Raw genomic sequence first — 16,300 nt, 5'->3', positions numbered from 1 at the left:
ATTGTGTGTTATGTACTCACTCTCATTTTTATTTCTTGATAGTAATGGACTGTCATTTTAAATGTGGCTGATTTGCTTGTATTTTACTTGCATACGTTTTACAGGGCATCAGAACTCAACGCCGGCTGTTTCTAGTATCCCTTTGTTTGAATTAGGGCGATCACTGTAAGCACAGACGTACAGTTTCTTGTCTTCAGTCAGGCAGGTTCCAAGAAAACGGACCTCTCTCCAACTCTGATATCAGTGTTTTTTAAACAAAATACCATCCAAAAACTTTCAGCTTGCCTTACGTTTCAACGTAAGTAATCCTTTGCGAACTGGAAGCACATTGCAACTGTCAAATATTTCTCACTCTGTACATAGTGATTTTCAAACTGATATTTGACACTTCCAAATTTAGTTTTAGGAAATGGAGATGTAGAAGTGTACCCCAAACCTCAAGACAGTTGATTCTCTCTCTAATGCTGACAAATCAACTCTTGTCCTCTCCAGCAGACTGAACTGCAGATTCAGGAAATCAAAAGCAAACAGCCCTTCCTGCGTGTGGGGGGAGAAATGAGTGAAATGTTTGGCTGTCAAAGTGCTATTGTAGTTCTCAAAGGGTTCAATCAATTCAACCACCAACATGAAATAATTTACTTAATGTCTCTGGGAGTTGGATACTCTGACTGAATATGTGCTGTCCCACCTCCTTCCCCCCACCCACTCCCATACCTGCTGCATAGACTACCTCTGGAGATCATGACCGTCGTCTGTCAGTGTGAGGATATAGAAACCATTGAGGGGGTCCCTGTATATGTTACAGGGGTCGCACAGGTAACTCGAACTTAACCTTGCTCTTTTATTGTCTTTTTTTCTACCCTCTTCCTCTTCACCATTCCTACTATTCTCAACCCATTCCCTCCTTCCTGTTCCCAGCAGCAACTGAATGCTGACCTCAACTGCAGCACCTTCACCGCTTTATTCCCTTAGCATCACGGCCAAGTGGCATGGCCTGTAGCACTGTAGGTATTGCACAGAAGGAAATGGATTAAACCAAATGAAGAGGGAAGAAAAAGGTCAGAAGGGACAGATTGATTTAAAATATAGCAAAAGAATGAACAAACTTGCTGTACATTAAACATGTTTGTATATCCCTGCCATCGCCCCTGTCAGAAGGACAGGAACATATCTCATGCCCTTCAGAATGAGCATTTTACTGGGCACTGATTGGGCACTCCCAGATTTCAACAGAGTTCTTAATATCTCCTGATTGTGAGCTGCATTGATTGCAGTGATGACAGACTGAACTCCTTTCTGGAGTGGAGTAGCACTCTTCCTCACCACACCATGGGAATTGACTTAATGCAATGAATTATTGAGTGGCCTGAATTATAAGTTACGTTTGTGTGTTCTTAAAACAGCTTGTTTCTTGTACATGTTGTCTTGTATAAAATGATGAAACAATTTCTCCAGGAGGTGTTCTAACTAAGTGGGATCACCCACACTGCGACAATCTCATATGGGAAGCCTCTCTTGAGCCATGCAATGATTTTTCTTTGATATTAATTATTTAGCTTGGCTTTTTTTTGAGCACTGTACAGTACCTCTGCTTGGGGTCAAAGGTGAGCCGTGGAAGGATTGGAGAGAAAGAAGCAAGTGAGGCTTGAGGCCTGTCATGTGACCTGGAATTGGCGAGTGTTTTGCGTTTTTCACAGGATGTCCCTTGAGATTATGACGCTTCAGCCCAAGTGTGAGGATGTAGAGACCGCAGAGGGGGTAGCTCTAACTGTCACAGGGGTCGCTCAGGTAAATAACCCCAAAATCCCAAAGAGTAATCTAATTTCTAAAAACTCTTTGCAGCCTAAGTCTGTTAAAAGGCACAAAAAACTTACTAATGCTTTTGCTTATCTTAACAAAACAGTAGGAGGCCACTTATTCTGTAATTCTTGCATAAATAACATTCAAGGGTGGAAAATGTGTTTAGCTAGGACCTGACTGTGATAGCATTCAGGCTCACGGTTGTTTATATTGTTCAAGGGCCCTCCATTCATATCTCATGTTTTCTTTCCTCACTGAGCCCCACTGTGAGAGCGTTGAAGCTTGTGGTGACATAAAGCAGATCCATGGAAAGTTCCCTCAGACAGTCCTGGGGTTTCACCAACAAAATTGTGCATTTGTGGACGAAAAGGTCCCAAAGAATTTGATGTGAAATCTTGCACACATACAATTTTCCACCCCTGAATATTAATGGTGAGCTGTTTGTTCACTTTGAAACAGTGGGAACATTTTCTGTAACGTTCAATTAACTTTTCAGGCTTTGGTGACTGTTGTTCAATTTTTTAAGTTTCGTTTTTTTTTGTTGACTATTCCTATTCCGCCTCAACTGGTTAAGTGGAACTGCATGATCTTCCAATGAATGGCATTCTCCCTGGTCTGAGCCCACACAGCATGGGAAGTCGCAAGCATCCGGAGTTCTTAGTGTCACCCATTGGGACAACCAGCCCTTTGCAGTACACAATGTACCGAAGTGCTCTGTAACTTCCAACAAACTACTTGAGAATTCACTTGGCATTTTTGACAAATAAGTGAAATCTGGGAGCCTTGAACTTAATGCTAATGAAGTTCCTTGAGCACAGATACATTTTTAAAATTCCAAAAGCATGTTGGTTCCTCTGTTTTACAAATGGAGGCACAACCTACAAAACCATACAAGTTATCCTAAACCTTGTAAAGATGACTGGTTAGTGCAAGCACTGCCTTCCTAGAGCACAACATATTCCTGATGAAGAAGGGCTTATGCCCGAAATGTCGATTCTCCTGCTCCTTGGATGCTGCCTGACCTGCGCTTTTCCAGCAACACATTTTCAGCTCTGATCTCCAGCATCTGCAGTCCTCACTTTCTCCTAGAGCACAACATATATTCAAGTCCCATAAACTTGGATACAGTTTGGCAGAGTTCTCACGTGTTCCTAGATGTGCATACGGTTACATTTGGAGTTTCATTCATTGAAGCATGCAACCCATCAGCATTCATTGAGCTCTTTTCTTCATAGTGGTATAATTTGCAAAAGTATCAAAGTCCTGCTGTACATTTACTATCCTTGGGTTGGTGAGGACAATGAGAGACCAGCTAGGAAAGCATTGGAATTGTTGAATCAGGAGCTAATAAAGGTCTGGAATCTGAGTTTTGTTGATAGTTGGGCTGGGATGGGTATTGTCACAGCAGCCTTTGATGATGTAGAGGCTATAGGGTTTTGAAGCACAGTTCCATTAAGAACACCAAGTTCCAAGTCGTTCAGCTGGAGATAGTGTCTGGGAAGAGGGAGTGAGATCAATATGCAGGGTAGGCACAAACGGAAGACTCTGGAAATTGCTGCTAATTTGAAGACTGGATCAGAGATGGTGGAAAGGTCTCACTGGGTGTGTTTGTACAAAATGACCCCATGTGGCCAAGGGGCAGTGCAGCTGAGAAAGAGAGAGTCCAGGATTGACCCCTGGCCAAACTAGCAGCCTAGAAACTAATAAGAAATGCTTTCAGTCCTACTGATACATGGCTGAGATAACGTTAGTGGAGTGGCAAAATTTGATTCTCTGTCCTGGCAGTTGTTATAAGTAATTTAGAAAATTGCTGCGTATGGAATTTATAATTTAGAGATGGTGTCTGCCGAATATTAACTAGATTGCTTTTTATTTTGATTTAGTGTTTGCATAATTGTATATTGGCGATCAGGTTACTTCTGGTGTGACTTCACTTGAATCTTTTGAAGATTTTGCAGTAAAAGGAATTTCCTTTGTAGAGTTTATTCCCCTGCTAACTTTTCCTTTATTCCATTTGCACATTCAAAGCTTCAGGCTAGAACAGAATAAAACCTCCCTGTGATAGAATTCAAATGAAGGGACAGTGATATGTGGTGTCAAGTTTGGATGAAGCTTGGCTGTTTTGTGCTGGGCCTGAAGAGATCTCTAATCTGGAGCAGAGGGTGAGACACTTGCTCCAAATGGTCGTGATGCCAAGGCTTTGATTTATGAGTGGAATTTAACATCGGCACTCGTTTCAGAGCTTGATGGTTTTTAAAAACCTGTCTCAAACAGCTGAAAAGTGTGCATCACGTTGGACTGTGAAGCCTACCTGCAGTCATCCCTTTTTACTTGTTCAGCCTCCCTTGACCTAGATACTGTCATCATTAAAGAACTTTTTAAGGTTTTTATATAAATAAAACAGTAGAGGAAAAGACTAGCTGTGGTACTGAGTTGTGCAGGCTAGAAGAAAACCAGGTTAATATATTGTCTAAAGGGGGTACTGATCCCATCTTTTTATTTCAGAATTCATTATTTAAAATTATTTGCAAATTTGCTTTTCTTAATTTAGTCGAAGTATGTATAATTTTCATTTTTTTTTCCCTCATGCTTTTGATTTGAACCTAACAGGATAGACTATTGGCCTTCAGATGAGTAGGTTAGAAAGAGGCGAGAAATCAGCAAGAACTTCCCGCTGGCCCATTGCTACAGTGACTGTGCTGGAAAGGTGAGGACAGCAATGAGCTCAACTTGGATACGTTCCTGAATTGATATAGCCTGATGAGATGAGTGACCATAATATGATAGAATTTTACATTGAACTTTTTCATGTTCAAAGACAGTCTGAAAAGTGGGTTACACTTGAATAAGGGAAAACATGGGGCACAAGTTGTCTGTAATTGATTGGGAAATACATTCAAAGGTATGACTGCATGTAGGCAGTGGGAAGTCTTATTACATTATTACATATAGTTGCCATAAGCCATATAATAATTCTATGTTCTTTTGAGGTGCCCAAACTGTCAAGGTCAAGCATTCTGACTAAGGAGCTTGAGGGTTACATAGGATTTTTAAAAAAAAGGACAGCAATGTGAATACTTGAGTGGCGTCAGTCACAATGACCTGGGTGTGAACAGTAGGATAAATACCCGAGGATGGGGGTCAGTCAGTGACCCTGGGGAAGAACAGGAGGATAAGTACCTGAGATGGGGGGGGGGGGGTTCAGTAAGAGTGACCCTGTGGCTGAACAACAGGATAAATACCTGCAGAGTGACGTCAGTCAGAGTGACTTTGGGGGCAAACAGTAGGATAAATATCTGAGGAGCGGGGTCAGAGTGACCCTGGAGGTGAACAACAGGATAAATACCTGAGGAGGGGGCTCAGTCACAGTGAACCTGGGGTTGGAGTGACCTTTTTGGGGAAAGCGACAGCAGCAGCCATATCAGTGGCCCTGTGACTGGCTGTGTTGTACAGTAGGGAGGGTCAAAGTGAAGGCGAGCTATAGTAACAGAGGACTCCATAGACAGAGGCACAGTTTTTTTTTTAATTTGTTCATGGGATGAAGGTGTCTCTGGCTAGGCCAGCATTTATTACCAACCCATTTGCCCAGAGGGCATAGAAGATTCAACCACTTGTTGTGGGTCTGGAGTCACATGTAGGCCAAACTAGGTGAGGATGGCAGATTTCTTTCCTAAAGGACAGTCGTGAACCAGGTGAGTTTTTCTGACAATTGACTATGGATTATTGGTTATCATTAGATTCTTAATTCCAGATTTTTATTGAATTTGAATTCCGCCATTTGCCATGACAGGATTTGAACCCGGGGTCCCCAGAACATTAGCTGGGACTCTGAACTAACAATCCAGTGATAACACTACTAAGCTATCACCTCTCCTTCAGATAGCTGTTTCTTTGGCTATGGGTGACACTCCAGGATAGTCTGTAGCCTCCCTGGTATCAGATTTAAGGATGTCTCTGAGCGGGAACAGGACAATTTGAAAAGGACAGGTGAACAGCTAGAAGCAATGATCCATCGCAGTACTACAGAGGAATCTCCATTATCCAAGCGAGATGAGCGGGCACTGTTTTTGTTCGGATAATTGATTATTCGGTTAATTAACTTAATGCTTTTCCTCTGGGGCTCGGAGTTTTCTGTTATGTCTGCTCCCCGTTCAGGAGATGAGGCAGCAGCACACCACATGCAAGTCTGCCCATCCCATCCAAAACCTCCCCCACCCTTGCCAGCCCCGCAACCCCATCCAACACTGCCCCCAACTATCGCAACCCATCCAACACCAACACCCCACTCACCGTCTGACCCCCCCCCCCCCCCAAACCACTCGCCACAGCAGGTCTGACCCCTCTGCCCTGGGCAGCTGGACCGGACACCAACAGTAAGACTGCTGTCTTTTGGTGGATGAGTCTCCAAATAGTGCGCACGTGCATGCACAAGAAAGCACACACGCACACAACTTTTTACTGCAACATTTTGACAGGTTCTGCCTTCCCCCTGTACAGGACAATGTTGGAGAGATTATCTGGGAAAGGTAGGGTTTAGGATGCACCTGCAAATGTGTTGCTGGTCAAAGCACAGCAGGCCAGGCAGCATCTCAGGAATAGAGAATTCGACGTTTTGAGCATAAGCCCTTCATCAGGAATAAGAGAGAGAGAGCCAAGCAGGCTGAGATAAAAGGTAGGGAGGAGGGACTGGGGAAGGGGCGATGGAGGTGGGATAGGTGGAAGGAGGTCAAGGTGAGGGTGATAGGCCGGAGTGGGGTGGGGGCGGAGAGGTCAGGAAGAGGATTGCAGGTTAGGAGGGCGGTGCTGAGTTGAGGGAACCGACTGAGACAAGGTGGGGGGAGGGGAAATAAGGAAACTGGAGAAATCTGAATTCATACCTTGTGGTTGGAGGGTTCCCAGGCGGAAGATGAGGCGCTCCTCCTCCAGCCGTCGTGTAGTTGTGTTCTGCCGGTGGAGGAGTCCAAGGACCTGCATGTCCTCGGTGGAGTGGGAGGGGGAGTTAAAGTGTTGAGCCACGGGGTGATTGGGTTGGTTGGTTCGGGCGGCCCGGAGGTGTTCTCTGAAGCGTTCCGCAAGTAAGCGGCCTGTCTCACCAATATAGAGGAGGCCACATCGGGTGCAGCGGATGCAATAGATGATGTGTGTGGAGGTACAGGTGAACTTGTGGCGGATATGGAAGGATCCCTTGGGGCCTTGGAGGGAAGTGAGTGTGGAGGTGTGAGCGCAAGTTTTACATTTCCTGCGGTCGCAGGGGAAGGTGCCGGGGGTGGAGGTTGGGTTGGTGGGGGGTGTGGATCTGACGAGGGAGTCACGAAGGGAGTGGTCCTTGCGGAACGCTGATAGGGGAGGGGAGGGAAATATATCCTTGGTGGTGGGGTCCGTTTGGAGGTGGCGGAAATGGCGGTGGATGATACGCTGTATGCGGAGGTTGGTGGGGTGGTAGGTGAGAACCAGTGGGGTTCTGTCTTGGTGGCGGTTGGAGGAGCGGGGCTCAAGGGCGGAGGAGCGGGAAGTGGAGGAGATGCGGTGGAGGGCATCGTCGATCATGTCTGGGGGGAATCTGCGGTCCTTGAAGAAGAAGGCCATCTGGGCTGTGCAGTGTTGGAATTGGTCCTCCTGGGAGCAGATGCGGCGGAGACGAAGGAATTGGGAATATGGGATGGCGTTTTTACAGGGGGCAGGGTGGGAGGAGGTGTAGTCCAGGTAGCTGTGGGAGTCAGTCGGTTTATAATAGATGTCTGTGTTGAGTCGGTCGCCCGAGATAGAAATGGAAAGGTCTAGGAAGGGGAGGGAGGAGTCTGAGACAGTTCAGGTGAATTTCAGGTCGGGGTGGAAGGTGTTAGTAAAGTTGATGAACTGTTCAACCTCCTCGTGGGAGCACGAGGCAGCGCCGATACAGTCATCGATGTAGCGGAGGAAAAGGTGGGGGGTGGTGCCAGTGTAGTTGCGGAAGATGGACTGTTCCACATATCCTACTAAGAGGCAGGCATAGCTGGGACCCATGCGGGTGCACAGGATGCACCCCTGTGTAGAACTCTAGGGAAAGTGTGGGGGGAGGGGGTGGGAAGTCAGTCATTTGGAGACTGTGTCTGGGCTCCCATTGATGTCCAGGACTGTTCTCGGCAGCATTTCAGTGAGCCGGGTTCACTTTTAATTATTGCCAACAAAAGACGTGATCAATGTTGGAAACACATCTTTGAGGTTATGTTTCTATCGGGACCTTGAGATCATCTTTGGATAATTCAAAATTCGGATAATTGATATTCGGATAACTGAGGTTCCTCTGTAATGACATAGGCAGAAGGAGGGATGACCACCTGCAAAGGGAGTTCAGGAAGGTAGAAAGTTTGAACAGCAAGATCTCCAGGGTTGTAGTCTTGAGATGCCTCACTGTCACTTGGCACAGGGAGTATAGGAAAATAGCAGTTAAATACATGGCTAAACAGCTCATGTAGGGGGGAGGGCTTTTAGTATGTGGATCCTTGGGATGTCTTTTGGGGCAGGTTGGGACCTGTACAAGAAGGACAGGCAGCCCCTAAACTGGAGGGACACCAGTATCATGGCAAGGAGGTTTTGCTTCTGCCACTCGGGATGGTTTAAATAAGTATGGCAGAGTGGTGGGAACCAGAGCAGAAGGTCAGTAAGTAAAATGACCAAGGAGGTGTCAGCGACTAAGGCCCTAGGAACAGACAAAGAGGTTACTGAACACAGCAGGACAGGCGGTCTGAGATGTATTTGTTTTAATGCAATAAGTATGGCAAGTAAGACCAGTTAGACTTAGACCTTGGACTAGTGCATATAGCTATGATGTGGCTATTAGAGAGACAAGACTGGCGCTTAATGTTGGGGATTTAGATGTTTCAGGTGAGATAGAGGGATGTACAAGAGGTGACAGAGTTGCGTCACTGATAAGCAAGAATCTTGCAGCTGTACTGAGGGAGGACACCCTGGTCACATCCAGCAAGGCATTATGGTTAGAGCTCAGGAAAGGAAGGTGCAATTATTTTGGGGTTGTACTGCAGGCCTCCCAGCAGCCAGCGGGTGGGAGAGGAACAGATGTGTGGATAGATTATGGGAAAATTTACAACAGGATTGTTGTGGAGAGTGATTTTAACTTTTATTGACTGGGACCCGGTTAGTGCCAGGAGGTTGGATGGGGGTGAACTTAGGTGCGCCCAGGAGGGTTTTTGAAACAATATTTGAACAGTCCAACTAGGGAAGGGTCCATATTGACCTGGGATTGGGGAATGAGCCCGGCCAGGGAATCAAAGTTTCAGTGGGGGAGCATTTCAGGAACAGTGACCATCATTCTGTAAGTTTTAAGTTACTTAGGGATAAGAATAAGAGTGGTCCTTTGGTGTAAGTATGAGACTGTAGGGATGTTAACGACCACAATATCAGGCAGGAGCATGCGAATATAGATTGGGGGTAGCAATTTGAGGTAAATCTACATCTGGCATGGGGGAGTCTTTTCAAGGCCAGTTGATTAGAGTTCAGGGCCCGCATACTTCTGTGGAAATGAAGGATAAGGATGGCAAGGTATGGGAAGCTTGGATGGCAAGAGAAATTGAGGACTGTCAAAAAGAAAAGGAGGCCTATGCGAGGTTTAGGAAACGGAAGACCGAGCCTTTGAGGACAGAATATAACAAAAGCAGCAAAGAATTCAAACCATTAGGAGGGCTAAAAGGGCCCATGAAATCTTGGGCAAACAGGATTAAGGGAAGTCCCAAGATGTGTTATAGCTATATATACAGAACAAGAGGGCAGCTAGGGAAAGGGTAGATCCACACAAGGATAATGGAGGGAATTTATGCATGGATCCAGAGGGAATGGGCGAGGTCCTTAACGAATACTTTGGATTGGTATTCACAAAGGAGAAGAGTACAGTGGATTATGAATCTCTGAAGGAGTATGTTGATATTCTCGGGCATGTCAATATATAAAAGGAGAAATTGTTGGGTATTTTGAATCGTGCTAAGGAAGACAAATCCCTCGGATCTGATGGAATCTATCCCAGAATGCTGAGGGAGGCAGGTGAGGCAATTGCTGGGTCTTGTAAGAAATCTTGTTTCCTCTTTAGTTATACATGAGGTCCCAGAAGACTGGAGATTGTTGCCAACATTGTTCCTTTGTTTAAGAAGAGGAATGGGATAATCCAGGAGACTATATGCTGGTGAACCTTACATCAGTGGTTGGGAAAATATTGGACAAGGTTCTCTTAAGGATAGGATTGACTTCTGTTTGGAAGAAAATGGCCTGTTCAGTGATACACTGTATGGCTTTGTGTGGGGAAGAGCGAGACTTGAACGTGATTGAATATTTTGAGGAAGTGACAAAGATGATTGATGTGGGCAGGGTGATAGATGTCTTGTGCTCCTTGGCTAGGTTCACACATAGGGATCATTGCTGGGTCCAGGTGCCTTGCCCAGGCTCTTATACTTTGAGAGGAGGAGGGAGAAATTAAACCATCTCAAGATGAACGTTAGATGTTCAAGATGTTTTTCTTTATCATGCCTACTCATTTTTAATTTCTTGTGATTTGATGATTTGGAAAACACAAAAAAATTGGGTTTCAAATCAACTGACAATTAAGGTGCCAGTGTCTCTCTCTCTCCAACACAATTTGCATAAAGATCTCACGAATTAGTGTAGGTGGCAGGATTTGCAAGATTTGTGTGCACCCAGTGAAGAATGAGTAGAATTTTATTTTGAACAGGTTGTTTCACCTTTCTGCACTGTTGGAATGGCCTGTGCTACCAGCAGCATGATATGCCTGGGGGGAGTGTGTGTTGGTAGCTGGAACGATGGTTCAGTGGCTTCAAGTGGCCTGTCAGCCAACTTGCTCCATTGGACTGAGAGCCAGAAATCCTGATGCTCTGATGTCAATTGCATCTATGTTTCTGGGCCAGGGAGATCTGCAATTTATTCTCCTTGTTAAATTTAGCTGCCAGTTGTGTTGATGTAAGTGCAGCTTTGGGCAGTGTGAGAAGGGTGGGAACTGCAGGTGATGGGAGGATGACCTGTGGTTTCTGTGTCCTTTGCTGTTCCCTAAGAATATTCATGTCTAAAAGGTGCACTAAAGAACTGGATCTTTTGTATTTTAACATGGAAAATTTATTGTACCACAATAGAAAACATTCGCAAACATGGCAAGCTACTGTTTTCAATACTGTGAAACCATCATGGTGAAAGAGACTGGCAGCAATGATGTGGAGGTTCTGCTGTTGGACTGGGGTGGGCAAAGTTAAAAAACACACAACTAGCGCTTCCAAATAAACCTGTTGGATTATAACCTAGTGTTGTCTTTTGCAGCAAGGCCAAGTAATTTTCCCCATCAAGCCACATTTCTGTTTGGTTCTTTCCAGACAATCTCTGCTTTGTTGTGCGCAGCACCACTTCCTGTTGATCCCCCCACATCAATGAACAGCTGCATTTCTGCACCTGTGGAACAATAAAAAACCATCAACGTTGCTGTGGGATTCTGTTCATTTGAAGGGACAGTTCCTCGCACTAATATCTGAGCCAAAGTTGCCTATTCTTTTATTTGACTCCAGGACATTGTCATGGCCACGCTCTCTCCCTTCAATACTCTCCTCATTTGCTACAGCAATGTGGCTTTTCACAAGTCCTCACTGTAAATGCTAAAGACTGAGCTGTATGCCAGCTGTGAGAGCAGCATCAGCTGAATATGATGATCTGTTGTTTACCACAAATCAAGTCTCTTATGTTCATGGCATTAACCTTAAAATTCATAGAAGTTTTACAGTTCAGTGGGAAATCAATCAAGCTACTCCTGTGAGCCCTGCTATTTCCCTAGAGCTCTGCGGAATTTTCCACCTTCAAATACCAATCCTATTCCTTTACAAAGGAAGAAAATGAGTATCTGCCTAATCATGGTCGATAGCTGCTAAATGGGATTTTTCACTGGTGCCTCGATTCCTTTGTAGCACTATTTAAACCTGTGCACCACTAAAGATAACACCACCTTCCCAGGGATTCAGCCCGTCCCAGATCTCCTGTTCTGTCCCCTGCCATTTGTCTAGCAAACTTGTTCATTGCATTAACGCATTTTGTTAATGATGTAAACTGACACCCATTACAACACACTGTCTCTTGACCCATTGCTATGCTTTTAAAGCTAAATGATTTGGATGCGAGCATAAGAGGTACAGTTAGTAAGTTTGCGGATGACACCAAAATTGGAGGTGTAGTGGACAGCGAAGAGGGTTAGCTCAGATTACAACAGGATCTGGACCAGATGGGCCAATGGGCTGAGAAGTGGCAGATGGAGTTTAATTCAGATAAATGCGAGGTGCTGATTTTGGGAGAGCAAATCTTAGCAGGACTTATACACTTAATGGTAAGGTCCTAGGGAGTGTTGCTGAACAAAGGGACCTTGGAGTGCAGGTTCATAGCTCCTTGAAAGTGGAGTTGCAGGTAGAGAGGATAGTGAAGAAGGCTTTTGGTATGCTTTCCTTTATTGGTCAGAGTATTGAGTACAGGAGTTGGGAGGTCATGTTGCGGCTGTACAGGACATTGGTTAGGCCACTGTTGGAATATTGCATGCAATTCTGGTCTCCTTCCTATCAGAAAGATGTTGTGAAACTTGAAAGGGTTCAGAAAAGATTTACAAGGATGTGGCCAGGGTTGGAGGATCTGAGCTACAGGGAGAGGCTGAACAGGCTGGGGCTGTTTTCCCTGGAGCGTCGGAGGCTGAGGGGTGACCTTATAGAGGTTTATAAAATTGAGGGGCATGGATAGGATAAATAGATAAAGTCTTTTCCTTAGGTTTGGGGAGTCCAGAACCAGAGGGCATTGGTTTAGGGTGAGAGGGGAAAGATATAAAAGAGACGTAAGGGGCACTTTTCACGCAGAGGGTGGTATGTGTATGGAATGAGCTGCCAGAGGAAGTGGTGGAGGCTGGTACAATTGCAACATTTAAGAGACATTTGGATGGGTATATGAATAGGAAGGGTTTGGAGGGATATGGTCCGGGTGCTGGCAGGTGGGACTAGATTGGGTTGGGATATCTGGTCAGCATGGATGGATTGGACCAAAGGGTTTGTTTCCATGCTGTACATTTCTATGACTTTAATTGAATTGAGAGACTTATTACTAACCAATCCCATTGCTGACTTTGTTTCTAGAAGAAGCCAATTCAGAATAGTGAGCACTGGCTTCCTCCAAGAGCTGTCATCAAGTCAGAGGGCTCTGTTTTACCAGAGGAGTGATGGAGAGGAATCCAGTGCTACTTCCAAGACATGAAGAGTGTCAAGAAGTTTCAACAGTAAAAGCATTGGTACCAGATGCCTTGTTGTTAGGACAGGGATTTCCGATTGAGAGATCTGAGTGACATAAGTACTTGCCCTGAGAATTCTTTTCAGTGTGCATCCATTTCAGGAGGCTAGAGTAAATGGATAAAAGAGACAGGCTGCTAATAGAGTTGTCTTGCTGGAGTGCACTCATCTGGCTCCTTCCACACCACTCTACTGGCCCTTTCACTGGCTGATTGCAGGGCCCCTCAGGATTATTATAAAATGGAAACTGCAGCATAGAGCTGAAGTGGAAACTCTGCAGATGTCAGTGGTACCTGGAGATTGTGCTGTGTTAAAATGAATGTATGAGCATTAAATTATGAGTAAAGGTCACAGAATTATCTCACTATGTAGTTGCATGGATTTGGAACTAATGCATAAATTTTAAATCTAACATATGCTAAACTGCACAGTGACCAAATCCAGTGAAAACTTTATTCAGCCTGAAATGATTTGTGGCTCTGTCAGTGACTTAACCAGCGATTGTCAACCATACCCAAGTGCAAATTGGCCATGTAGTGGATTGTTGAGGGATAATATTACTGATGACCAGAAACTGTTTATAGCCTGTCTTTTGATGGGAGGGAGGGAGGGGGGGGGAGGGTCTTTTATTTGGAGTTAAAGTTGTTCAAATCTGACTGTTCGGATTTCGTGTTTTTGGAATTAGGTTGAATTTAAATGTGCTCATCTTTGGTGAGACATTAGGTTCAGTCAGTACAGGTGTCCTCATCTCTTCCTCTCACACCAGATCCCTGTTTTAGAGAGGGGAAAAAGCAACCAGCATCTCCCTCCAAAAGGCCTACTGGCACCGTTTTTGCTTCTTCACTACATCTCACCTATGTATTTGCCTCTTCAATTGCTGAAATGAGCCTCTGATTGTAAATTTCAATGAATGCTGCACATTATCACTAAGTAAAAGGACACGTTATGGTGCTTTCCTGTTGCCTTGCTCATGTGTGCTTAAAGAGAACCCAAATTCTGTTCCTGAGGCATCCTGTGCATGGGGGCAGCCATTGTCCCATCAAAAGCTTCCTCTTTTGTCAAAGGTGCAAATTTGCCGGCTGCTATTGGCCTTGACTTGTGAGACTGGGCCTGGAGAGACTTTCATGGGGAGAAATGAGCATCCCAAAGTCTTTAGACCTGCAGCCTCTGTCAATCTCTCAAATGTGACGTGTCAGTCAAGGACAGAATTGGGATGATCACTGTGGTCAAATGGCCTGAATTCTCAATGTGTACACTGGCAAATATTTAACCACTTTTATAGAGAAGAACATCTCCGGTGTGCTATATTTTCTAAGATTCCATTTCTCTGCTTCCTTATTACAAGAGTCTTTCCTTATAGAGCTCAACCCACAAAATCACAGGCTGTCAAAAGAAAATTAATGTGTAGGTGGAACGAGAAGGTGGAAAATAGATTGCATATTTTTAAACTCGCTCAGGTGTTGCAGAGTTAAATTTTAGTCATCCTCATTTTTAAAATTAGGAATGATTAGCATTTTATTATTCAGTGTGAATTGAATCTGGACAACACCTTTTGACTTGAATTTCACAGCTTCTATTATGCGCTACTGACCACTTCTGAAATCTTTTTCTTCCCCCACCACCCACTTGTTTTCCTGTCCCACCCACCCTGAATTTATGAAAATGCTTTGTGCCTGATATTTCACCTCTGCATGTACATCACAGAGCAGTTTGTCAGGCTGTGCTACTGCTGTGAAAGGGCTGGCATTGAGTGAAAAGCTGCTATTCATTAAATGGTAGACTGCTTTGAAGATGCCATCTGTGGCACTATTCCGGTGTGTGTCATTCTTCCATTTTGAAGTATGTAAAAGACATCCTTTACATTATAGCAAATACTGTGTGATCAGTTTGCATCTTAAAAATTGGGAAGTTTATGGATAATTATAAACTGTTGCCATCAGCGCTTGATTGATTCCTTAAATTAGGTTCCCGATACTATGGAAACAGGCCCTTCGGCCCAACAAGTCCCTCCAAAGTGTAACCCATCCAAACCCATTCCCCTTCCCTATATTTACCCCTGACTAATGCACCCTACGCTACGGGTAATTTAGCATGGCCAATTCACCGACCTGCACATCTTTGGACTGTGGGAGGAAACCGGAGCACCCGGAGGAAACCCACACAGACACAGGGAGAATGTGCAGACTCCACACAGTCAGTCGCCTGAGGCTAGAATCGAACCCGGGTCTTTGGTTCTATGAGGTAGCAGTACTACTAACTGAGCCACCGTTCCGCCCCAAATGATCTTTGTTCATAAATATCTGGTCCAAATGCAGCTGTGAACCAGTTCCTGAGCATTGACTGTGGAAACCCTAATCTGGGTTTGCCCTGTTCAAGTGTTTGAAGGTGGAAACAGATGCAAGGTTTGGGCTATCAGAGGGAAGAAAAATCAGTGACGAAGGGAGCACTGACGATAGTATTTTTAAAAATGGCACTTTTCAAAAGCCCTGCCAGCACAAACCTTCTACTTCCTAACTCATTGCATCTTTCACAGATTTATTTTTTTTTCCTTGCTATTTCTCTTTGCCCCTCCTGACCTTAAAAATACTTGAATATAAGTGGGTGAACTCAAGAAATTTAGCTTGCTTATTTAGATTTATGCTCCCAGATTTGTCTGTAAGACTCAATGTAATGTGTCATAGCTGTGATCTGTATATTTTAGTATTTGAGATATGATCACGCTTTGAAGACTGTGTTTTAGATGTTTGCTTTTGGCTCCTCCCTGCCTGTTTCTGAATCTCCGCACCATGTGGGGGAGTCTGAAGTCCAACATCACTATTAGTTGAATTTAGCTGGGCCAGCAGTTGGCAATTCCACTCTGATCAATATTGCAGCTGGACATGAACAGAGCACCCCACAAGTCCTCCCAGTAACTGATGTTGGCACTGCATATGTGGACAGAGTTGGGTTCCAATATGATATGGCAATAGCTTCCCAACCCTTGCTCGTCAGTCTTGGCGAAATGCTTGTGACACATTAAGGTTGTGACACATCACTGGCTGCAGTCACATTGCAAGTGTTCTAAGGGGCATAGCCTGAGAATTAGGGCCAGACCATTCAAGAGAGCTGTTAGGAAGAACTTCAAAACACAAAGGGTGGTAAACATGAGTCGTTCACCACTGAAACAGACCCTTTGGCCATTATTCGATGCTATTTTGAGGTAC

The 16,300-nt window shown here is 44.7% G+C and overlaps 1 protein-coding gene across 1 annotated transcript in view; it reads left to right on the top strand.

Moving 5' to 3' along the window:
- LOC132830596 (flotillin-2) overlaps positions 1-16,300 on the top strand; it is a 95,703-nt gene that overhangs the window by 48,369 nt on the left and 31,034 nt on the right. The window contains exon 3 of the mRNA XM_060848444.1: positions 1,698-1,788. Coding sequence (XP_060704427.1) covers positions 1,698-1,788 — 91 coding nt within the window. The remainder of the gene's footprint in view (positions 1-1,697; positions 1,789-16,300) is intronic.

This window comes from Hemiscyllium ocellatum, chromosome 31 (genome assembly GCF_020745735.1).
Source record: "Hemiscyllium ocellatum isolate sHemOce1 chromosome 31, sHemOce1.pat.X.cur, whole genome shotgun sequence".
NCBI classification, from domain to species: Eukaryota; Metazoa; Chordata; class Chondrichthyes; order Orectolobiformes; family Hemiscylliidae; genus Hemiscyllium; species Hemiscyllium ocellatum.
The sequence above is the reverse complement of the archived record's forward strand: the minus strand, read 5'-3'. Positions and strand labels throughout refer to the sequence as shown.